This window comes from Tursiops truncatus, chromosome 8, assembly GCF_011762595.2.
Source record: "Tursiops truncatus isolate mTurTru1 chromosome 8, mTurTru1.mat.Y, whole genome shotgun sequence".
Taxonomy (NCBI): domain Eukaryota; kingdom Metazoa; phylum Chordata; class Mammalia; order Artiodactyla; family Delphinidae; genus Tursiops; species Tursiops truncatus.
In genome coordinates, this window is record NC_047041.1 from 772669 (window position 1) to 796236 (window position 23568).

At 50.4% G+C, this 23568-nt stretch overlaps 1 protein-coding gene across 6 annotated transcripts; it reads right to left on the bottom strand.

The window, feature by feature from the left end:
* Positions 1-5443: 5443 nt before the first annotated feature.
* Positions 5444-23472, bottom strand: ACAD8 (acyl-CoA dehydrogenase family member 8). Of its 6 annotated transcripts, XM_033861760.2 has the most exons (12): positions 23274-23413; positions 20171-20289; positions 18882-18982; positions 18277-18446; positions 17551-17660; positions 17075-17151; positions 16624-16761; positions 13135-13270; positions 12955-13052; positions 9410-9562; positions 8742-8844; positions 5444-6258 (listed from the first exon to the last, which is right to left on the bottom strand). In XM_033861760.2, exons 3-12 carry the CDS (start codon positions 18912-18914, stop codon positions 6206-6208), a joined length of 1071 nt encoding a protein of 356 aa, XP_033717651.1. In that variant the 5' UTR covers positions 18915-18982; positions 20171-20289; positions 23274-23413; the 3' UTR covers positions 5444-6205. The 6 variants fall into 6 exon arrangements, with proteins under 6 accessions (XP_033717651.1, XP_019797603.1, XP_019797604.1 ...); XM_019942044.3 differs by lacking the exon at positions 20171-20289 and having other exon boundaries at positions 23274-23470; XM_019942045.3 differs by lacking the exons at positions 20171-20289; positions 23274-23413 and adding an exon at positions 19422-20146.
* Between the last annotated feature and the right edge of the window lie 96 nt (positions 23473-23568).

Here is a 23568-nt window from a genome sequence, read left to right on the forward strand (position 1 = left end):
AGGTGGCTTGAGTTTCGAGAAAGACCAGAAACCCGGGTCAAGTCAGAAAAGAGGAGTGAAAACAATTTTTCTATTATGAAAGTATGAAATATTTAGAAGATCAGAGAGGCACTAACACACTAGCTGTGCCCGAAACCTCCCCCGGTGCTGCGGCCACGGTTCTGATGGAAGAGGTTGCAGGTCCTCTGACAGCCAACACGAGCTGCTCTCTGGCCACCTGTGAGACAAGGCGGGTCTTGAATACAGTGAGTCTTCAGCACTTTCCTGGTTGTGAGCTCTGCTCATAGCATCTTATTAAACACACTGTTCAAAAAGTATCTGAGGGGGCTTCCCTGGTGGCGCAGTGGTTGAGAATCTGCCTGCCAATGCAGGGGACACGGGTTTGTGCCCTGGGCTGAGAAGATCCCACATGTCACGGAGCAACTGGGCCCGTGAGCCACAATTACTGAGCCTGCACTCCGCAGCAAGAGAGGCTGCGATAGTGAGAGGCCCGCGCACCACGATGAAGTGTGGCCCCCGTTTGCCACAACTAGAGAAGGCCCTCGCACAGAAACGAAGACTCAACACAGCCATAAATAAATAAATTTAAATCATACGGGCTTCTAAGAAGACCTCTGCTTAAAAAAAAAAAAAGTATCTGAGGGCTTATACACACAGAAAACGCTTTCATTCACATGTAGACCAGCAAAGCATCAATGAATGGGGGAAAGAGTGGAGAGTCTGTGAAAAGAGGGCAGAGAGAACAGATCCTTGGATCCCAGGGGACTGTCAACCCCTCCAGGAGCCGTGAGAGCTGATGGGAAGCTCCATGGGAGGTGACAGCAGGGAGCCCCGGACTGGACAGACTGACCTTTTCCTGGAGCCGGCCTTTCCCCAAGGGCCCTGATACACGGCTGTTTCCAGCGGGCACCGTCTCGGCCTGTTGACAATGCAGTTCGGCACCTCCCCCATCAACCTGCTGTTCTTCTGCTACTCTCTCATCTCCCCTGTCTCCCCGGAGTCCTCCTCAGCTCCCCGCTTACCGTCACCCACACCCACTTTGTGTCTCTCGGGGTCCCCGTCTTAGGCTCGCTGGCAGCTCCCCACGCCCCTTGCAGGCAGGCCCCGTGGTCCCCCTCCTGGCTGGAGAGGCAGCAATTGAACGGGGCATCCAGCTTCAGGACGGCCCCGCCCCTCTACCAGACATGGCTTCTGAAAAGCAGATCTTTTGAGGTCCTCCCCACTCAGCACCCATCCCTCCAGTGCTCTCCATTGTCACAGAATAGAAGCCAAGTCCTTGGCCCACGAGACCTGTACAGGGAAACACTGCTGGGGGATGGGGCGCGGAGGGTGGACAGTGACCGTCTCCGAGCCTTCGGCCCCAGGGGTCTTGCTCTTCCCCCTGCCCCAGAAAGCTCCGGGGCCGTGGGGGGTTCCTGAGCCCGCTCGCAAGGACCCCCGCCCACCGTGCCCTGTTCTCCGGCCTCCCGCGTCCTGCTGGCACCTGCATGGCCCCAAACCGCAGCTGCCCTGACAGCGGGGACCGGGAGGCTGGGTCCGGGAAGTGCGGTTTTGCTGGCCAGCGGACTTGGAAACAGTGTTTATTCTGCAGTAAGTATAGCTTCACAGGAAGCTGTAACGTGGATGTTCGTGGGATCCCCAGTGCCCCACACTGGCTCCTGGCGCACACGGCATCAGCAGCGTGAGATGCGTGGGCGCAACCCGGGCTCGTCCAGGTGCCACCAGTGTGTGCAGAGTTCCACGCGACTGTCTCCCATCCATGGCCCCTGTGGCCGCCAGCATGATCCCAGTGTAGAGCTGCTCCATCCCCACAGCCTCCTGCACCCCTGATGGCGGCTCCTCTCCTCCCCTTCCCCCTCTAATCCCGGCTTCCATTTCAGTAGCAGCATAATTTCTGGAATGCTCTATGAAGGGGTCGCACGTGCACAGCCCTGCGAGCTTGCCTTTGCACTCACCTGGCTTCCCTGGGGGTCCATCCGAGTTCTTAGTGTCTAGCCGACTTTGGGTGATGTGTCTTGCCCGTTCCTGCATGGGAATGGCCAGCTACATTATCACATGGGTGACGATAGCTTTTCTCCAGTTGTTCTCTATTTGTTCAATAAACATCGAGTTCCTGCTTGATGCCAGGAACACACCAAGAAGAAAGAGATGAATCAGGTGTATTTCTGACTCTGACAAGCTTAAAGCCTGTGGAAGAATTTACAACCCATTAGACCCACAGGATGATTTATAGACAAAATGGAAAACAGTGATATTCCAGATTTTCTGTGGAAAGCCCAGAATAGTGTGAGGGGCTCAGGGCCATGATCCAGGTGAGGGATGAGGAAGGTAACCAGTGGACTGTCCAGGCGTGTTGTTTACGTTTGTACTGTGTATACGGCTCTTTACCAACGCCTGAGAAAATGGTGATGTTGATAATGTGACGATGCTGTAATGGTGTGAAGTTGAGGAGTGAGAGCCGCATTCAAGCTGAGCGGAACTGCACCGGAAATGATCCGCAGGCCCCACGCGGCCAAGGCCTGGCGGCTGGAGGTTCCCCTGCCCTCTGCCAGCCTGGAGACAACGGGCAGCTGCTCCTCCTGTCCTGTGGGGATGAACTTCCCTGTTTGTGAGGACAGGAGGGCGTCACCTAGAAATCCCCCCTGGGCTTTGGACCACGGAGCTGGGTGACAAGACACCAGCCAGGAGACAGTGGAAGGACCAGAGGACATGGGGCATCACCGTGCTCACAGATAGTGAGGTTGGACACACCTGAGGCGGAGATGACCTTGGCTCCCGGGGACCCTGCCCTGGTCCCCTCTTCCCCTGCTCACCCACTACTTGCCACAGGTCACTAAGCATCTAGGATTAGGTTTCCAGCTGCAAAGTCTTGTCCACTGGGTCTCCCACTCTACCCTGGCCTCAGTGGCCCCCTCCTCTCTCCTCCCAGGGGGAGGTAGTATTGGGGAGTGATGTGGGGATGCACACTTTGTCATGGCCCTGTGGCAGCCGACCCTGTCCCCCTGACATAGACAGCATTCACTCACACGGCGTCTGGCTGATCTTAATTCCCAGGAATGACAGGCCTTTCCAGTGCCAAAGAGGCGACAAACTTTGGGTGAGAAGAATATATATGGAAATGTTCAGACAAAGCAGAGGATGGACCACACGATCTTTACTGTGGAGCGGATGAAGCCGAGACTTCTGGGATCCTGGGAGAAACCTCAGTGACTTGTTCTTGTGCTTATGTGTTTCTGTAATGTTGGCAAAGGGAGATGCAATCCTGCCGTTTACCTGGAAGAGGCAGACGGGGAACAGCTGGTAATCAGCACTAACTGACTACCACGAATCATGATTTAAATATTTTAAAGTCTGTCAGGAGATGTGCAAGTTGAGCGAGACACTTAACCTCCCTGCAGTTCACTGTGCTCGTCTGTGGGATGAGAGTGCTTACTGCACTCTATTCCGAGCCCTTTCTGTGGATTCTCTCACTTGATTCACCAGTTATCCTATGAGAGAGGAACTTTTATTCTCTCCAGTTTACGGGAGGAAACTGGCAGAATTTAAGCGATTTTGCTTTAAGCCGCAGTTGGTGGCAAAGCTGGCAATCAAAGGTCGAGGGAGTCTGACTCCAGAGCCCAGGCTCAAGGGGACGGCAGCACGTTCAGCAGGGCTGTCCTGCAATTCAATTCCAATAAATTAACACAACAAACATCTCCTGGGTGTAACCTCCTGGGTGTCTGTTCGTGCAAGGACCCCCCTGTGAAAACTAGGAGATAGTTTACAGGGAAGTGTTTTGGAGAAGTCCTACTGTTTTTAAAATAACTGAGCAGAGACAGGACTTCTAATTTCTCAAATCTATAAGGGATACAGACTTTTTAACAGGTGACCGAAATCCTCCTCTGTTCAAACATCCATATACTGGAGTGGTTAATTTCCCCTCCCCCGTGACAGGGTCAGAGTAGAGGCAGCCCGAGGAGACCTGGAAGAGTTCAGACCCCTTGGAGGTGCAGTTGTAACTGAGGCACTGCGTCCCTGGCTCAAGCCCCCCACCACCCCCGAGCCCCAACCCCCGGCCGGGCACTCTGCAGGCCTGGTCCTCGATGCCACACCCCGAGCAGGCTTCCAGCCCGTCAAATCCAGCCATTTTGGGCTGCATCTGGTCACCTGTGCGCGTCCTGCGCCCACCAGGGCCCCTGGCAGTGGATTTCCTCAGGACCTGTCTGCTCTGCTTCTGCTGGTTTCACTTATGGACCAGCTGAATGGTCGATGACAGAGATGAGCTCCAAGTTCACTGTGTTCTTGCCACAGGGCCCGAATTCAGGCTGCTGGGAAGCTGAGCTCTAATAAGTAACCAAAGGCGAAGCACGTGTGTGCAGAATCCCAGCGGCTCACAGAGCTCTCAAGGGTACAAACAGCATACCTGCTCTGGCCTTGGGTCAGAACTGGGTGCTGGAAGCATCCCGAGGACCGGGAGGCCATCCAGGCCCCAAGGCAGCACCACACCCACTCTCCTGCTACCTGGCAAGTTCAGGCTCAAACAGTCTCATCTTGCCGGCTTCAAGAACCTACTGACTGGCCGGCCTCACGCTGTCTTTCCCCACTCAAATTCCTCCCCCACAGGCATCCCAGAATGTTCCTCTCAGTGGATTAATCTCATCACATCTTCCTCATTAAAAGCCTTCCGTGGCTCTCCAGTGCTCGGCCTTCGTAAGGCTGCATCCAGATTGAACTTAAATCTTTCCATACCGGGACCGCCCCGCAGAAGCAAAGTGTCAACAGCTCCCACTCACAGCCTGCACTTTTCCTGCTCCTGGTTCTTTCCTGTCTGAAGCTGACTTTCTTGGTTATCTTTAAATACCACACATCATCATAAAGGCTTAATTTGAATTCCTACTTTCTCCATGAATTCCTTCCTACAACACTTGTGCGGCATCATTCTCTCTTCCGTAGACCCATCATTATCTTGCACTGCAGCTGTGGAGTTAGGCTTCTGAAGGTGGAAATTTAACTTCAGCTTCGCGGTAGACCCACAGCCTGTCCCCCTGCACTACCCAGTACAGTGCCTTAGACTTCGAGGTCAAAACAGAAAACACCTGTCGTAGCTAAGGGCACATATGTTGGTCTCTCTAAACACTGACTTATAGTTAAAAAAATACCTTGGATATTTCTTTTATAGAGATGAGATGAAATAATGCAGTGATCATTTATAACAGGGTTCTCTAAAAAGTCTACATCTTTGGGTATTACTTTAAATCTACTTTCATAAATCATAAACACTACTTGCTTTACAAGGCTATTAATAATTTAAGGAACCTATTTTTAAAAAGTCAACTTGGTCAAGGAGAGATTTTTGTTTATTATCCCAAAGTCTAGTTAAATGTTTAATTAAATGTAATAAAAATTTAAAAAATAGTCGTGAAGGCTTATTTAGAAAGATAAAATAAAAACCAGTAGACCTGAAAATGGTACAGAGAGGGGTAGATTTATTAATGTAGTGATTAAAAACATTTAAAAAGAGGAGCAAAAAAGCAAAAACTCAGGAAAAAAGTATACTCAAAGCACTTATAAGGAAATGTCACAGGAACTTTGAATACCATTCCCAGACCACATGCTTCTAAAACAACAAGTATTCACAGTTCCAAATAATCTCAGCCCTTGATATTCAGATAGTCCAGAAGTGCAGATACGCCCTAAATCTCAGCTTAGGAGAAGGATTTCCAAACACTCATTTCATCATGATTTACATTCAGAGGAGGAGTTGCTGCAAAGGAAGAGCAGCCCACAGAAACCTTCTGCATCTTCAGCCGAGGCACAAAGAACAGAAAAAGACAGGAAGACGCTTTCTCTCCATTTCTCCTTTCCCACACCTTTGCTTTACAGTCAGGAAAAACCCTCAACAGAAGTACCCAGATTCCCAGAAGAGGAATCTGGTGAACCAGCAAAATGCAGACAAATCAAGACTGTGGATCCAGGAAAGGACAGTGGTTTCGTGGTCAGTGTTCACTGGTCACCCTCTGCGTCAGGAAAACAAGGCGGCACGTCTTCTTGTAACGTTCCAGCCAGGGCAGCTCCTGCCGTCCTCCAGGTGCCGCCCTCCAGCTGACGCTGTGATGGTGCCCTGGACAAGCACAGCCCTTCCAGCGCGTCCTGGACTCACTGTGACAGTGCCGTCCACATGGAACCACTCGGCACTGATCCTCCCATCGGAGCCTCAGTCCAGGGGCTACTCCTGCAGCAGGCTTCTTGAGATCAGTATCCGCATCACTTCGTTGCTGCCTGCAAGAGCGAGAGAGGATGGAGGGGCTTAGGAGCTGCCGGGCCTGAGAGTCAGCAAAGCTCTGGCTAGGGATGTAAAGGGCAACGTCGCTTTTTTTTTTTTTTTTTTTGCGGTACACGGGCCTCTCACTGTTGTGGCCTCTCCCGTTGCAGAGCACAGGCTCCGGACGCGCAGGCTCAGCGGCCATGGCTCACGGGCCCAGCCGCTCCGCGGCACGTGGGATCTTCCCAGACCGGGGCACGAACCCACGTCCCCTGCATCGGCAGGTGGACTCTCAACCACTGCGCCACCAGGGAAGCCCGGCAACATCGCTTTTTATCTTGAAAGATGTCAGGAAGTGAGGAAAAAATTTACTTTTAAAAAAACCTCTATATATGGACATATATACACTACCAAACGTAAAATAGCTAGTGGGAAGCAGCCGCATAGCACAGGGAGATCAGCTCAGTGCTCTGTGACCACCTAGAGGGGTGGGACAGGGGGGGTGGGAGGGAGACACAAGAGGGAGGAGATATGGGGATACATGTATACGTATAGCTGATTCACTTTGTTATAAAGCAGAAACTAACATACCACTGTAAAGCAATTATACTCCAATAAAGATGTTAAAAAAAAAAGTAATCTCTCCTGATAGTCAAAGCAAACAAAATAAAACAGCAGAACATACAATAGTATACGTAGTATGACTCTACTTCAAAAAAATGTATCTATGGGGGGTGGGATGAATTGGGAGATTGGGATTGACATATACACACTATGCATAAAACAGATAACTAATGAGAACCTATTGTATAGCACAGGGAACTCTACTCATTGCTCTGTGGTGACCTAAATGGGAAGGAAATCCAAAAAAGAGAGGATACATGCATATGTATAGCTGATTCACTTTGCTGTACAGCAGAAACTAATACAACATTGTAAAGCAACTATCCTCCAATAAAAATTAACTTTAAAAAATGTATCTATACAAGCGCAGAAAAAGGTCCAAAAGAAGATATTTTTGGTCTTAAATATAAAAGGAGCCCAAAGTATTAGTTCTGATGTCAAAACATGAATGATCTTTTTTAACTTTTCTTATATTTTGTAAGTCTTCAACAATAAATATACCAACATCACTGGTAATCAGAAAACTGAATTTTAAAAAAACAAAAACATTTTCCCTGAAAGAAGGGGGGGGTCAGTTGCTTGCTTCATTTTTCCACTCTTTTTTTTTAGTTTATTTTTTTATTTCCACTCTTTTTAATGCAAAAAGAAATATTCACCACCATGAGGAATGACTAATCACACATCTCGAATAAAATCAAAGCTGAAATTTCCTATCTATCCAATAACAAAGTCTGGGGTGAAACAAGTCACGAAGACCAGTGCACACATTTTCCTACAAGTGGATGATGGTGTGGCCTGAAATAAGCATATCTGGCTTTTCTCAGTTATTCTAACACGGTTGAAAGAGTCAGAATGAAGGGAAGTCTCCCGCACTCACCAGGCTGGAAAGCAACAGCCACGTACGACTGGAGTCACAGAAGGAATGAGGCGACGGGTTTGGCCTGCACACTAGCAACCCTGCTCATAAACACGCTTTAGGGACAAGGTTTGCAGCAGAAAGCAGATACTAAAGCCTATGACTTGGACGTGACACCCCGTGGTGGCTCTCAATGTGGCTTCCAGACAGGCAGGAGCAACCTCCCTGAACCCTCGTTAGAAATGCAGATCCCCAGGCCCACCAAGACCCATGGAGTCAGAAGCTCTGTGCTCACAAATCCTCCCAGTGGTCCTGACGCTGGTCGGGTCTGAGAAGGATGCTTCAGAAGCCACAGGGAGGCTGGTGCTTCCTGCAGGTTCCTTCACTCAAAGTCACTTCCATAAGCCTTTGCCTCATCTGCTGCCTTTGCTACAGTGTAACAACCTCAGCTGCCTACTGGCTAAACAACAGTCATGTAATTTGAAGACTTCCAAATCAGCGTGGAGTGGAGAAGGCCCTGCAGAGCCCGACGCCAGCAGCTTACCCATCTCCTGCCCGTGGGCCTGTGATCGGCAAGAAGATGCCCATGTGTGACAATTAATTTACTGAAAGCTCCATTAGCAACACTGATGGTCATGATCAGTGTGTAGAGGCTGGAGATCAAACTAGCTCACATCTACCCTGGAAGTTACTGTGGAGAAGTCCTGGGATCCCTGAGGACCAAGTATTTTACAACAGTGAAGAACAGCCGCTGCTGCAGTTTTCAAAATGCTTTCTCGGATGTTATCTTCGTTTGTGCTGTCTCTATAAATGACAAAGGCAAAGAGCAGAGAGGGGTGACTCGGTGACTTCCGTGGGGACAGAGCAGGGCCTCCCGGCCCCCAGGCCAGGTCAGGACGGCACAGCAGGCCCCTCCAGAGGGGGCCAGGAGCAAGGAGGGAGGAGGAAGACAGGAAGCACGGCGACAGACGGCAGGGGTGACGGCTCCGAAAGGGAGAGAACCACCTTGGCCACTTTTACCTTCGAGGATCTGATGGACCCTGGAGTCCCGCATGTACTGCTGGACCGCGCAGTCCTTCAGGTAGCCGTAGCCCCCGTGCATCTGCAGGGCCTGGTTGCAGATCTGCAGGGACACAGGGATTAGATACCTCGGATTCTGAGAAGGCTCTGGAACAGGGGCTCCTCTCTCCGCCCCAGCCCTGATCTGGCTGCCTGCCCTGAGCCAACGTGAGGAAGATGAAGGTGCCAGCCAGGCCAGAGGGTCTCCGGTTCTGTGTGCACAGGGACAACGAGGGAAGTCTGCCTCCTGAGCGAGCCAGTCCCCACCCATGAGGGACTCAGGCCTCTGCCCTTCTCGCCTGCTGTCTGCAGGGAGAGGCTGCCCGCCCCACACCAGCTGGAGTTCTGGTGAGCGGCAGATGCAGCCTCGCTGTGGAAATGGCTCTGTCCCTGACATTTAAACAGTGCTGTGGTCTGACCCTTCTTCCAAAGGCAGCATCTCACCCAGCGCACAGCCAAAGGGCAGAGACAAAACCTGATGTGCGGCGGCGTGGAGCAGGTGAAGTGCCGGCCGAGCGCCCACGTGGGCCTCTCCTGAATAACTGACGCCTTACGCAGCATTCCAGGAGCGGCCGGGCGGCCCGCCACAGGCCGGTCACCCAAGAGAGGCAGACAGCAGCACCACTCACCGCAAAGCATTCGTCTGTAGCGAAGAGCTTGGCCATGGAGCACAGGGCCACCGCATCCTCACGTTCCTCCTGCAGAGCCACGGCTGCGTTGCGGATCATCAGCCGTGAGGCCACCAGCCTGGCCACCATATCTGCCAGTTTGAACTGCAGGTACTGCAGTGAGAGGAGAGAAGAGAACCAGACACACAGACAGGCTCAGAGAGCCACCTCTAACCGGGCCGCTTCTAAGGGGCCCCAGGCTCCACAAAGGATGTGCCTCGTTAAGTTCTAAGTCCACTGCACTCCCTGCACTTCAGCATCTCGCCTCCTTAGGAAGATGCTCCCTCCGTCTGTCCCTTCCACCTACAACCAGTAAAACGCCCACAGCTCTGCCCGGCACGCCCTGGGACCCCGAGCCCCTGCACACCTCACGGGGGGTGGGCTGGGACCCAGCACGGGCAGGGCCAGGAAGCAGTGGACGTGGTGCCCGAGACCCCTGCCCCGGCAGCAGCAGCACAGGCCATAGCAGCGCCCCGAACCCAACAAGCTAGACACAGCAGGGCGCCTGCGACCCCAGCTCCGGCCCCGCCCCCCCGGCCTGCTGTGGTGGCAGTGCTCGTGACCCAGGCAACCCCGAATGTGGCAGAGGTGCCCGACGTCCGGTGCCCCTTGAGGCGACATCAGCCACAGGCACAGCCCCAGGCACAGCAAGCACCAGCACGCCCAGCGCAGCACCTCTGGCAGCAGCGGCAGAGGCAAGAGAAACCAAAGCCCACACTACAGCGCCACCTGCCGAAAACCAAAGGAAAGTTAGAACCAAGTAAAAAAGCTCTACCCAAGAAGGTACTGGCTACTTCAAATGGGCCAGCAGAGGAACAACTCACCAAGCACCATGCAGAAGCACGGTAACACGTGGGACAACAGAAAGACGACAATTCTCCAGAAACCAGACTTAAAGTCATGGAATACTGGGACCTAACTGATGGAGAATTCAAAATAGCTGCATCAGGAAACTCGATGAGTTACGAGAAAAGTCAGATGGGCAGTTCAATGAGCTCAGGAATAAAACTAATGAGCAGAAGGACTACTTTACCAAAGAGACTGAGACTCTTAAGAAAGAATCCAACCAAAATTCTGGAGCTGAAGAACTCAATAAATGAGACGGAAAATGCATTAGAGGGCAATGGGGATCGAGCCGACCACAAGGAAGAGGGAACTAGTGAGCTCCAAGACGGAAATCTAGAAATGATTCAGGCAGGAGAGGAGAGAGAGCTAAGATTAAAAACACGGGATCCTACGAGAGCTATCCCACTCCATCAGGAAGAGCAACAGAAGGACAGTGGGCATCCCAGAAGGAAAAGACAGGGGAAGGGAGCACAGAGCTTGCTTAGAAGTAAGAGCTGAGGGCTTCCTTGGTGGCACAGTGGTTAAGAATCCGCCTGCGAATGCAGGGGACACGGGTTCGAGCCCTGGTCTGGGAAGATCCCACATGCTGCAGAGCAACTAAGCCCATGCACCACAACTACTGAGCCTGCGCTCTAGAGCCTGTGAGCCACAAGTACTGAAGCCCGCGCACCTAGAGCCCGTGCTCTGCAACAAGAGAAGCCACCGCAATGAGAAGCCCGCACACCGCAAGGAAGAGTAGCCCCCGCTCACTGCAACTAGAGAAAAGCCCGTGGGCCGCAACAAAGACCCAACGCGGCCAAAAATAAAATAAATAAATTAAAAAAAAAAAAGAAGTAATAGCTGAGAGTGTCCCAAACCTGGGGAAGGAACTGGATACACAAGTCCGTGAAACTAAGAGAAAACCTAATTATCTCAACGCAAAAAGATCTTCTCCAAGACACATAATATTAAAACTGTCCACAGTCAATGACAAAGAAAGAATTTTAAAGGCAGTCAGAAAAAAAGGGCAATAACCTACAAAGGAACCCCATTAGGCTAAGGGCGGAACAGAACTATCTTACAATCCAGCCGTTCTACTTACGGTATTTTTCCAAAGAATATGAAAACACTAATTCAAAAAGATACATGCACCTCTATGTTCACTGCAGCACTATTTACAACAGCCAAGATATGGAAGCAACCTAAGTGCCCATCAATAGATAAATGCACAAAGAAGACGGGGTGTACGTATACAATGGAATATTACTCAGCCATAAAAAAGAATGGAATCTTGCCTTTTGTGACAACATGGATGGACCTAGAGAATATTATGTTAAGTGAAATAAGTCAGACATAGAAAGACAAATACCATATGATTTCACTCATATGAAGAGTCTAAAACACACACAATAAATGAATGCACAAAACAAAACAACACCACATAGATACAGAGAACAGACTGCTGGTTACCAGAGAAGAAGGGGGTGAGGGGAGGGTGAAATGGGTAAAGGAGATCAACTGTTATGCTGATTGATGGAAATCAGACTTTCAGTGGTGAGCTCACTGTAGTGTATACAGAAATCCAATTATAATGTATACGTGAGGGACTTCCCTGGTGGTCCAGCGGATAAGACTCCACGCTCCCAATGCAGGGGACACGGGTTTGATTCCTGGTCAGGGAACTAAGATCCCACATGCCACATGCCACACGGTGCAGGCAAAAAAAAAAAAAAAATGTATACATGAAACATATAATGTTATAAACCAGCATTACCTCAATAAAGAAAAAAGAAAGAAAAACTGGAACACAAGCAAAAGAAAAAAGAGATAAATCATCTAATCCCATCCCCCTGAAATAATTACTTCTTGCATTTTTCAGATGTATCCCTGAAAGTGTTTCATTAATATTTATACAGGGACTTCCCTGGTGGTCCAGTGGTTAAGACTTCACCTTCCAATTCAGGGGGTGTGGGTTCAATCCACAGTCAGGGAGCTAACATCCCACCTGCCTTGCTGCCAAAAAATCAAAACATAAAACAGAGCAATATTGTAACAATTCAATAAAGACTTAAGAAAAAAAATGGTCCACATCAAAAAAAAAAAAAATCTTTTAAAAGAAATTTAGGGCTTCCCTGGTGGTGCAGTGGTTAAGAATCCGCCTACCAACGCAGGGGACACGGGTTCGAGCCCTGGTCTGGGAAGATCCCGCATGCTGCGGAGCAACTAACCCCATGTGCCACAACTACTGAGCCTGTGCTCTAGAGCCTTCAAGCCACAACTACCAAAGCCTGCGCACCTAGAGCCCGTGCTCCACAACAAGAGAAGCCTCCGCGATGAGAAGCCCCTGCTCGCCGCAACTAGAGAAAGCTGTGCACAGCAGTGAAGAACAAAAGCAGCCAAAGACAGACAAGTAAATTAATTAAAAAAAATTTATACATATTCATGTATTCTGTAAACAAAGCAGAAGCATACTCCTCTAAAATGTCGTGCTTTTTCTTGCCAGTCAATGTATCACGAATCTTTTCACGACTATAAGCAAAAATTATTAAACAATTATTGACAGAAATAGAGCACAAGTTCTGGCTGAAATGGGGGCAGAACCCACAAGAGACATCAGGGCCCCACAGTTGTAGAGAATGTTCTAGAGACAAAAGCAAAAGCTAGGACACCGGGGAAGTTACCTGGTTACTGGCCAGGGGCTCTCCAAACTGCTTCCGGACCTTGAGGTGGTCTCGGGTGAGGATGACCGAAGCATAAGCAGCGCCCAGAGAGCAGGACGCTAGGAAGGACGGTACCAACACGTCAAGTGAGCCAGGGGACCGTGCTGCCCGCCCGCCGCTCCTGCCCCCTGGGGTCCTCACCGACATTGATCCTCCCCCCGTTCAGTCCTCTCATGGCAATGAGGAAGCCCTGGCCCTCGTCCCCGATCCTGTTGGCCACAGGGACAGCACAGTCTTCAAAGATCACCGCTCGGGTCGGCTGTGAGTTCCACCCCACCTGGCAAAAATCAGGGGCTGTGTGGCTGCCCAGAAGTTGACCGCTCAGGGCAGCGTCCTGTCCACCAGGCTCTCCTATCCCTGGACTTAGTCCCTCGGGAACTTCAATGAGGAAAAATAGAAAGGTCACACAAATATCTGTCGACTCAGGTTTTTCTCTTTCAGCTCAACATTTTCAACACATTACGAGCATCTACTTCCTAGCGCCCACTCCACCAGACCAACCTGTCCCCAAACATTTCCCACCGCTTCCTTCAGGATCGGGCAGAGCCCTCCTCCTTTGTGGCACCTCCATGAGTATATTCTTCTATAAAAAACATTGACGATATAAGGATTATTCGGAGTATGTGTCCTTTTATAAGGACAGCGCAAGGATCATAATGACCAAGAGCCACCCTTGTCCTTTGAAGAGCTCAGCGTTGTTGCACGTGGTGCCGTAACGTCCACCACGCTGGCCATCGGCTGCACGGACCCGGCGAGATGCAGGCACTGGCGCGTGGGAGCCAATCACACACACCTTCTCTCAGCTTGGCTGCCGGTGACGTCACCCTGGTGACATCATCCCGGTGACATCACCCCGGAAGCCAGAAATCGGTCCGGGGAGAGTATTTCCACCACAGAAACTGGCAAACACTGCACATGAGGGGCTTCTTGGTGTCTGCTTTTCCCAGGGAGCTGAGGCTCAGTGAGGCAGATCCTGAAGAGCACAAGACCAGACAAAGCCCCCGGCTCCCCGACAGCTGAGAGCCCCACTGCCCTCGTTCAGGGCTCCCTGCCGTGGGAAGAGGCGCTCCACCCACAGCCTTTTATTTAAGGTTTTTCTTCCAAGAGAAGGGCTCAGTCCTTCTCTTCTGTCCGTCACCCTGTACCCTCGATTCCACTCAAACTGTTCTGCGACCTGTGCGGCTGGCCTGTTGACCATACTTCTGCTTCTCCTCTCCCTCCCCGGAAGCACTCCCATCTCCAACCTCCGTCAAAGTCGAGCTTCGCTGGAACCTCCTGAGGCCCTTCCGGTCGCCTGAGCCAGCACTGACCTCGCTGTCTTTCAGGCCCCCAAGTCTGAAACCTTCCCACACTGGCCTGTGTGGTCTCCCTGGAACTTACCTCCCATCCAGAACATACACACGTGGAACGGGGCAGATGGGCAGACCTTAACGACAGCCAATCATAAGAGAACCACATACAAACAGCTGCTACCTCCTAGCCCCTTCCTGTGAAAGCAGCTCCCTTCTCCCCCGGGCAGAGAACCCCGCTCCTCAACCCCCAGAGCCCCTGGGAGGCTGCAGCCAGAAAGAAGACCCTCCTCCCCACCCCTCCGGCAGCCCCGGCCGCCCAGGACCAGGGGAGCCCTGTCCCGTCCATCTGTCTTTCCTTCCACAGACTGCCTTCCCACTGCCACCCCTCCTACGGGAAAACGCATTCTTCTGTACGAAACCTTTTAACAATTAAATCCAACATAAAACAATTCCTCACACCACTTTCCCATAAAGCCAATGCAGAACTGGTTGTTTAAAGCTCTCAGCTACAAAATGTGCTCAGTAGGCCAAGTCAAAGCATGTGCCTGCAGGAAAGACGGCCATGCAGCTGGAGAGAAAGACCCGCTGCTCAGGCCATCACGGCAGCCAAATCAGCCATGGCGATCAGTGGGTGACCCTGCACCCGGCCTGCGCAGCCCTGCCTGCCTCTCCAACTTCATCCCACACCGTTCCCTTTGCTCACGACCCCCCGGCCACACGGAGAGGCTCTGGCTTCTTCAAACAGGCTCATCCTGCCCCCACCTCGGGCCCTCTGTCCCACTGCCGTCTCTGCCCAGAACTGTCCTCACGGCCGGCTCCCGTGACGCTGCAGACCTCATCTCAAAGGACACCTCATCTTCAGAGAGTCGTCTGTCCCCACCCTGAGAAGCTCTCCTCCGTCCATGACGTAGCCTCCAGCCTGCCTTCCTCCCTTGCCCTGAGCGCTGATGGAAGGCACCGTGTTGGTTCCTGCGCCCACCCTCCACCCTGCTGCTAACAGGCCAATTCTACAGGGCAGGGCGCGTCCGTGCGGGCCCCTGCTCTGTCCCACCACTCGGTACAGTGGACCCCTGCTAGCTGCTCAATGAATGAGACACCCTTCCAAATTCCCCACACATTATAGGACACGTAAAGCAAGACGAATAATTAAGAAGAAAACAAGCAAAAAGAAATACGATATATATGCTTAAAAGCGAGAGGAGACAGAAAGTAAAGAGACGCTTTTTGTTTATGGAATTTACTTACAGTTTTTCTCCAGGCCCTAACCTTGTCAGCTTTGGTATGCTATCAACCGATACCAGAAATACTGATGTGCTGAAATAATCATCACTATCTTTATAAGCACAAACACCAGAATCAGTATGACTTGGTCCTGTAAAATTATGTCAGGCTCCATGTCAGTCTGTCTTATAATCCCAAACAGACATTCCTAGGATTAAGAAGTCTTAGAGCTACCTATCTCATATACCACGTGTACACAGCTTACATAGCTTATAAAGGTAAGCCGATGTCTTAGAATCCCAGACAAGCTGTGGTGATTCTTGTACCCCCAGGAGCGAGTGTAAGCCTTTGCAGAGTCTGTGTCTAGCAGGTCCTGCTTTCCTGTACAAGAGAAGGGGCACTGAACCTCTGAACTCCTAGCAGCTACAAAGGATCAGGAAGGTCATGAAGGGACGAATGGGGAACCGGGGAGCCAGGAGAGGAGAGGTAGATTAGGGGCCATTTCATTACTGACTTCTCTCCAAAAGCTCCAACTCTAACAGTACCTGCTGGAGGTGGAGGCCAGTCACCTGGCCTGGCCCACCGGACTAGACCCCACCCTCATCACCAGTGACAGTTACATAACCACAGGTCTACTGTTCATGGCCTGGCTACTTCTTAATCCTAAAAACGTCTTCTCGAAGCCTATGGAAACACTCTTCCTCTTACATTACTGAAAGACCCACAATCACTTCCAGTGAGTTTTACTGTATTTTTATTTAGAGAAGAAAAGTGGCCCATATGCTTTTCATTCCTGAGACCTCTAGTCTTCTGCAAGCATTTCCTCCTGGGGGAACAAGAGGGCATCAAGATAAGAAGGTAGATAAGAGATACAGGCCAAAAGTGGCTGCAGGAGAGATGACAGAGAAACCCCTCCTATTGATGAACTTCCTGGCAAATGCTGCCACTTCACCAGCGGTCCAGCGCACTCTGACGCCCTATCCCGCTGATACACTGTGGAAACCCTAATTGAAGGCCAGTGAGCCAGTGTGGAACCCATTTCCCGAAACAGAGCAGAGGCTGGTCTGGCAGAAGCAAGAGGCTCACGACCTGACTCTCCCTGTCCAACCGCACTCACCTTTCTCTCCTTCTTGCCGAAGCTGAGGCCAGGGGTCCCCTTCTCAACAACTATGCACGAGATGCCTTTGGGGCCTGGTCCTCCTGTTCGGCACATGACCACATAGATGTCTGCTTCGCCTCCACCACTGATGAAGGCCTGCGGGTTTGGAGAGGGGAAAACACTGCGGTCCTCTGACGATGGGACAGTGAGAGATATGGTGGCACAGAGAAACTAAGGAGGGTTACAAAGAGCCGGCACTGAGGCTGTAGAAAGGACAGACACTAGTGAACGGAACTAAGTGGACTGAGACCAGAAGAGAAACAGAGACAGTGAACACGGGAAGTCGGCCTGAGGTTCCCTCCCACACGTACCACCCCCGGGAACGTTCACTCGCGGACTTGGGGTCCAGGCTGTGGAGGCAGGAGGGGGACAGTCTGCCCGGGGAGGACCGAGGACGGCATGCTTGTACCTTGGAGCCACTGAGCACGTAATGATCTCCTCGTCGCTTGGCGGAGGTCAAGAGGGAGGCGGCATCACTCCCACTGCCTATGGCAGGGACAGGAGGGAAGCGTAGAGGTGGGAGAGGGCCTGGGAAGGTAAGGAAGCCCCGGCAAGGCTCTACCTGAGAAATCTTCCCTTACAAAAAACACCTCAGAGTTTGATACTTTAAAATCCATATGGCCGAGAAGCTCTCTATACTTGTGAAAACTGCATACGGCAATCAGACCCTTTTCCATCTCCCATCACACTAGCTTGCAAGGAGCCTCCTACAAGGAGGTTCTGGTCTGCAGCCTGGAAAGACTCTGCCCTAGAGAGCTCTTAGCCTGTGACATCAGGCCACGGCCATCAGGCACTCCTGGTCAACAACGGCTACACGTGCGGGGCTGAAAAGGCACGCCCCGTGATTTCCCATGAGCCACACCTCCTGCTGCATGGCAAACCCACCTGGTTCAGTGAGGCAGTAGGAAGCAAACTTCTCCATGGTACAGAGTGGAGGGCAAAACCTGTGCCTCTGTTCCTCACTTCCAAAGGTATCAATCATCCAGGCACACATGCTGACAGGTACACCAAGAAGAGACATTGACAGAGATAGAGAGGGAAAAGAAAAGGAAATTTGAGGGGGGAGGGGAACGGGGAAAGAGAACAAAGGCAGCAAAGTAGAGTGAAGCAGAACAGAGTGGGAAGGGAAAAGTCACAATTGAGAAGATTCATCTTTAAAGCAAAGGCCTGGATTAACACATATTCCTGGAACACATACTACCCAGACGTACCCAGGGCCAAGGTATTTCCCACCTGGATGCTGTTCATGCTATTTCTAGTTAGGTTAACTGAGCTCCCTAAAAATCAAGGAGTCACATGTCCTTTCCCAAATTAGTGGAGGCTTCATCTCTGGGCTGAGGAAAAGGGAACAGGCCCCAACCACTCTACTGGAGAAGTCTGTTTGGTACCAGGTCAATCTGGAATTTGGGAGAAGGCCAGCATTCTCTAAGCAACATACAAGATGACAGATTCAAGTCCAACAGCGAGCAGCAGACCTAACTGCGAACTTTTAACTGCCTAGTCCTTCAAGGACAGCCAACCTGAAAAGAGCAACCTTTTCCCTGTTTATATAAAATTTCCCAGCCAGCCCGCACGAGCACGTCACCATGCTTCCCGATCTTGGCCACTCACTTGTGGATGCTTATGTAGGCTGTGGTGCTGGTGCAGCCTGTGGCCAAGGCTTCAAAGATGACAGAGGTGTCGAGCCGTGACAGTCCAGACCCTCCTACATCTGTTCGTACGTAAATCCCCCCAAAGCCCAGCTGGGCTGCCTTCCGCATCACATCCACTGGGAACAGCTCCTGCGTACGAAGAGCGCAGGGTCATCAGTAAGTTATTCACAAACGGCCTTTTCTTTAGAGGGCACAAGGAAGGATCAAGACGTTTGCACTCGGGAGAGAGTAGGGAGTCTCTTAACATGCCTTTTGTCATCTATATAGTGGAACCAGTTAAAATGCATTCTATAAGGACTGGTTTCTGGCATCAAAGTTTCTTTTTATCATCAATAGAATTGCCTTGGTTTAAGAGTGCCCAAATCTCTGTGCAATTAAAAGAAATGATATCTACAGGATGCAGAAGATGCTTTCCAGGAAAGGAATCACACCACTCCTGGAACTTGCATTCGCTGTGAGAGTTTTAAGTGGAGAATAAATACCAAACAATCTGGATCATAAGGAGGAGATAAGGGTCACTGCACGAGGTGTCTGTGGGGACATCCAGCACAGGAAAACCCGCACCTTCTGGTCCCACTCTGCCATGTTTGGCGCCATCTCCCGGGCAGCAAAGTTGAACGCCACTTTCTGGAACTCTTTCTGCTCTTCGTTTAGTCCCGTAGAAGCTGTGGGCAAGGCGGCATTTACTCAGAACCAGGACAGGGGTCAGGGAAGTGTGCTGCAAGCAAGAAGCACCACGAAGCCCGGGCCGGCGGTGGACCTACGAGAGCATTCCCACAGGGCACACCACCTCCAGCACCCACCGTTAATCAGCGTCTTGATGTAGCATCACCTGCCTCCTTCCTTCTTTACTCCCAAACAGACTGGCTGACTTCATTTACCTTGTTACTTATTCTTTCAATACTCATCTTCATCTCTTCCTCCTCACAAATCCACATTAAAGGAGTAATAAACACACTGACCCTCAAATTATGATGAACATATTTTTCCTTCAGGATGTCCTGCATTTTCTGTATTGGAACCTGTGCGTATTTGTCTACCAGCTACAACAGTTTCATTTTAAAACATCAGTCAGGAAAGGAAGATACGTGTACTTTGGCTTACCTTCCAAATTAAGGAAAAGATCCTGTAACAAAGCTGTGCATTTGACAGTCACTGATAACAATGATAACGAGTCTTCCAGTGTTGAAAACATGGCTAAGGCCTTCCTAAATCCGTCTTCACCTAATGGATTCACAATTTTTAGAATATTTTCTTTCCTAACTGTTAATGCTGTGACTTTGGGTAACTCCTTCACTTCCAGGTCTAAGCTACTTAAAAGCTAAGGAAATGAACTGACTGAGCAATACCAAGAGACAGGTAGTGGACAAGTTTCTCTAGAACCTTAAACATTTTGTAAAAGACTATACTATTCCAGTATTTCATCAAGGGTGATACTCTTTAGGAGAAAGATATCTGCATGAGCCTACGTGAAATAGTGACCACTCAATTCACAGTGTCATTACTTTACAACTTTTCTTTAAAGAGCCAGTTCCCCGAATGACACGAACACTATTTATTTTCTATGTTTTTTTTCAAACACTGTGCAGAATGAGGTAGGACTCAATTGGAAAGCAGAGCGACAGGCCATCTAGCTGGTCATGTGGGCCTGAAATAGCTTTCCCGTTTTGCAAGGTGATAAGACTTTCAGCTAGAGACAGGCCAGAAGCTAAAAGGGAAGAACCTAAGCAAAGCTCCTGTGAAAAACCACAACCTTTTGGGAACCGTGTAGAGAATCTAGAAATGAAAGGACCATGAATCCTGGGAGCCACCATGCAGAAGGGTCAGCAACCTGCACAGGGTGACAGACTTACGCTGCTCACGTTATCTTTCTTTTGTTTTCTTAGGACTGCCGTTTTGAAAGGACCGCCTGCCTCACATGTGCCAGGAAGAGAGAACGGAGTGTCTGCCGCAGCTGGAGGCACAGTGGTGGCTGAGGAAACATCAGGGGAAGAGGAAGTGCTGGGCTCTCCACTGCTTTCTAAGGTTTCAGCCTTTTGGTCCTGGGGTGATGCTAAAGAGCACACCCGACCACGACTTCCTTCAGTGCCCGACTGTCCTGCGCGGCCCTTCCCACTGAGAACAAGGGCAGGTGGCAGCATGTGTCTCTGGGTAGACCTGGGCCTCAGGAGTGGCTGCTGTGTGAAGCAGGACAAAGCTGTCTGTCTGTAGCAGGACCCTCACCAAAATGGGAAACTGAGAAGTGAAGAGTTGTGAGGATTAAAGATGACGCTACCTTGAGAAGTCCAAAGCAGAAAACTACGTTGGGTGTTGCTCTCGGAAATGTGGTTAGGGATAAACAATTCATGGTTCCTTGCCTGGGAGTCGGGTCATTTTCCATTCACAAAAGAATACTGACTGTCTACCATGGAGCAGTGCTGGGGTGTCAAAGATGAAAATGGTCCATTCACCCAAAGGATGACATAAGTGGTGAGAAAGCAAACATCTGACTGTACACGGGCTACAATACTTCCGTCCCAGCAAGAGCTCAATATGTGTCTACAGATATTATTATTAGTATTTGACAGAGTAAAACAAGTAGTTCAGGGTATAAAAGGTCTAAGAAGTAGATCTGAATTGCATACAAAGTAAATAAGAGGGAATGGGTGTACACAAATCAGATGTACAGGCACACCTTGTTTCATTGCCCTTCATTTCTCTCTGCAGAATCTGTGTTTTTTACAAACTGAAGGTCTGTAGCAACTCTGTGTTGTCAAATGATGGTTAGGCTTTTTTAGCAATGAAGTATTTTTAAATTAAGGTATGGACATTGTTTTCTTAGACACAATGCTACTGCACACTTAATAGACTACAGTGCAGTGTAAACATAACTTTTACAAGTACCCGGAAAACAACAAAGTCGTTATTGCAGTATCTGCTTCATTACAGTGGTATGGAACCAAACCTGCAGTATCTCTGAGGTGCACCTGTATAAATACAACATAATTACATATTTATTTAAGATAGATAATAATCAATTCTAGATAATGGAATGCTAACAAAAGGAGAACACTGCTTGGAGAAAAAAAGTGGAAATGGCAAGCTAAAAAGTAAATTATACACAAGAAAGCATGGTTACTGAGTAAAAATACCTAAGTTCTCAGAAAACATGCACTGGAAAACAAAACAAGACGAAAACCAGGAACTTCCCTGGTGGTGCAGTGGTTAAGAATCCACCTGCCAATGCAGGGGACACGGGTTCAAGCCTTGGTCCGGGAAGATCCCACATGCCACGGAGCAACTAAGCCTGTGCGCTACAACTACTGAGCCTGGGCTCTAGAGCCCGCGAGCCACAACTACTGAGCCCGTGAGCCACAACTACTGAGACCGCTGTGCCACAACTACTGAAGCCCACGTGCCTAGAGCCCCGTGCTCCGCAATGAGAACCCTGCGCACCACAACGAAGAGTAGTCCTGCTCGCTGCAACTAAAGAAAGCCCGCGTGCAACAACGAAGACCCAATGCAGCCAAAAATAAATAAATAAATAAATTTATTAAGAAAAGAATCATTGAATGCATCCAAAGGCCAAATCTAGCCAGAGACTCAACAGTTCTGAGAATCCTGGAGCTCAAGGAACGCTTGGGAAGCTGCAGCAAATCACAATGAGGGAGCACTGGACAAGGAACCAGGTGTTCAAGATCTGGGTCTGCAACTATTAATTATACAATTTTCAGGAAGTCAGGCCTCCAGACTCCTCCCTCAGCCTCAGGTGCCCTGCTGTAAAACCAGGGGGCTGCACTAGACACTGAGCAAGTTTCCTCATCTGTAAAATGATATATCAGATATAATGAAAATCATAACGCTCTTAAAAATTACTTTTCACATTAAAATATGCCATGAATCAATGAGAAACCTTTGTTGATCACTTCCATTAACTTGATATTCTAATATGTAGAATGATACACCTAAAGGACAGTTTTCTTTCATTTTACTAATTAAAAGAGCATTAAAAAGCACCTTCAACTGGTTGAAGTTACACCACTAGCCACCGGATATACTTATATTTAACCAATTTGTTGCCAATCAACAAAGGTGACCTTGCTTACCGAATTCTAAGGGCTAGGATAGGGTGGCACCCTGTGAAGGTGTTTTAGAACATTGAGAAGAAAACTGTCCTATACCTTGGCGTCCTTTACAGCTCTGGATGTCGAGCTAAGGCCCTCACAAGCTACTCTGCTGTTTTCAAAACTGTCATTTATTAAAAATTTTAAAAAAGAAAGACTTCAAAAGAAAAAAGTGGTTAGGCGCCCGACAACGTCACAAAGTGTCTGGTTACACCCTAGGCGGCCTAGGTCCCCCCCACTCCGTTACTGGCATCGAAATTATTTGCCTGGTGCCAGGAGACATTCAGATCTGTAAGCTCTGGTAGTTTCCCATTTGCAACAGGTTATTTTTCTGCAGAAATTTCAACAGTTGAAGTGTTTTGTAGTTACAGGTGTTGTTCTATAATTTATATATGGGAGCAAACCTTGTATCACCGGAGATTTTGTTCACCAATCACAACCAGCCCCGGGCTTTTCACATTCTTACTGCCTTTAGAACCGATGGTTGTGATTTAAAAAAACAAAGTCACGAGCTTCCGCGGCGGAGCCCGTCGTTATCCGAAAGCAGATGGGTAACGACGTAGCTCCGAATTGTGAGAGGAAAGGTCGCAGGGGCGGCCTCGCGAAACGTACCGCCAGGTTCATAACGCAAAGCACGGTAAGGGCGGTCTGTACAAGGACGGACCAGCATCGGCCACCGGGCTGAGCCGCCGAGGGTCGCCCGCCCCCGGGGCCGCGCCACGTCTAAGCCGGGGAGACCACTAGGCCCGGGGCGCCCGGACAGGCCGACGCGGTGAATGAGGGCGGCCAGGCCGGCTAGGAGGGCGGCCGGGCCGGCCAGGTGGACGGACCCCTACCCCCGGGCGAGCCTTACGATCGATGCAGGAGACCACGCCCCGCCGACCGCTTTCGGCGGGGGCCTGGAGCCCGCCGCGCAAGCCGCGCAGCCGCGCCCCGACACGCCACCACGGGACCCACAACATAGCCGCCGCCTGCTCCACTCCTTTCAGCTCGGGCCGAGGTCTGAGCGCCGGTGACCCCGACCGGCCGGCCACAAGGGCCGCGCCGCACCGCACGCTGGGAGCTGTAGTGCGCGCCGTGGCCCCGCGTGCAGACTCGGGGCGCCTGCGCGAGGAGCCGGGACTACAACTCCCAGGGGTTCCCCGGGG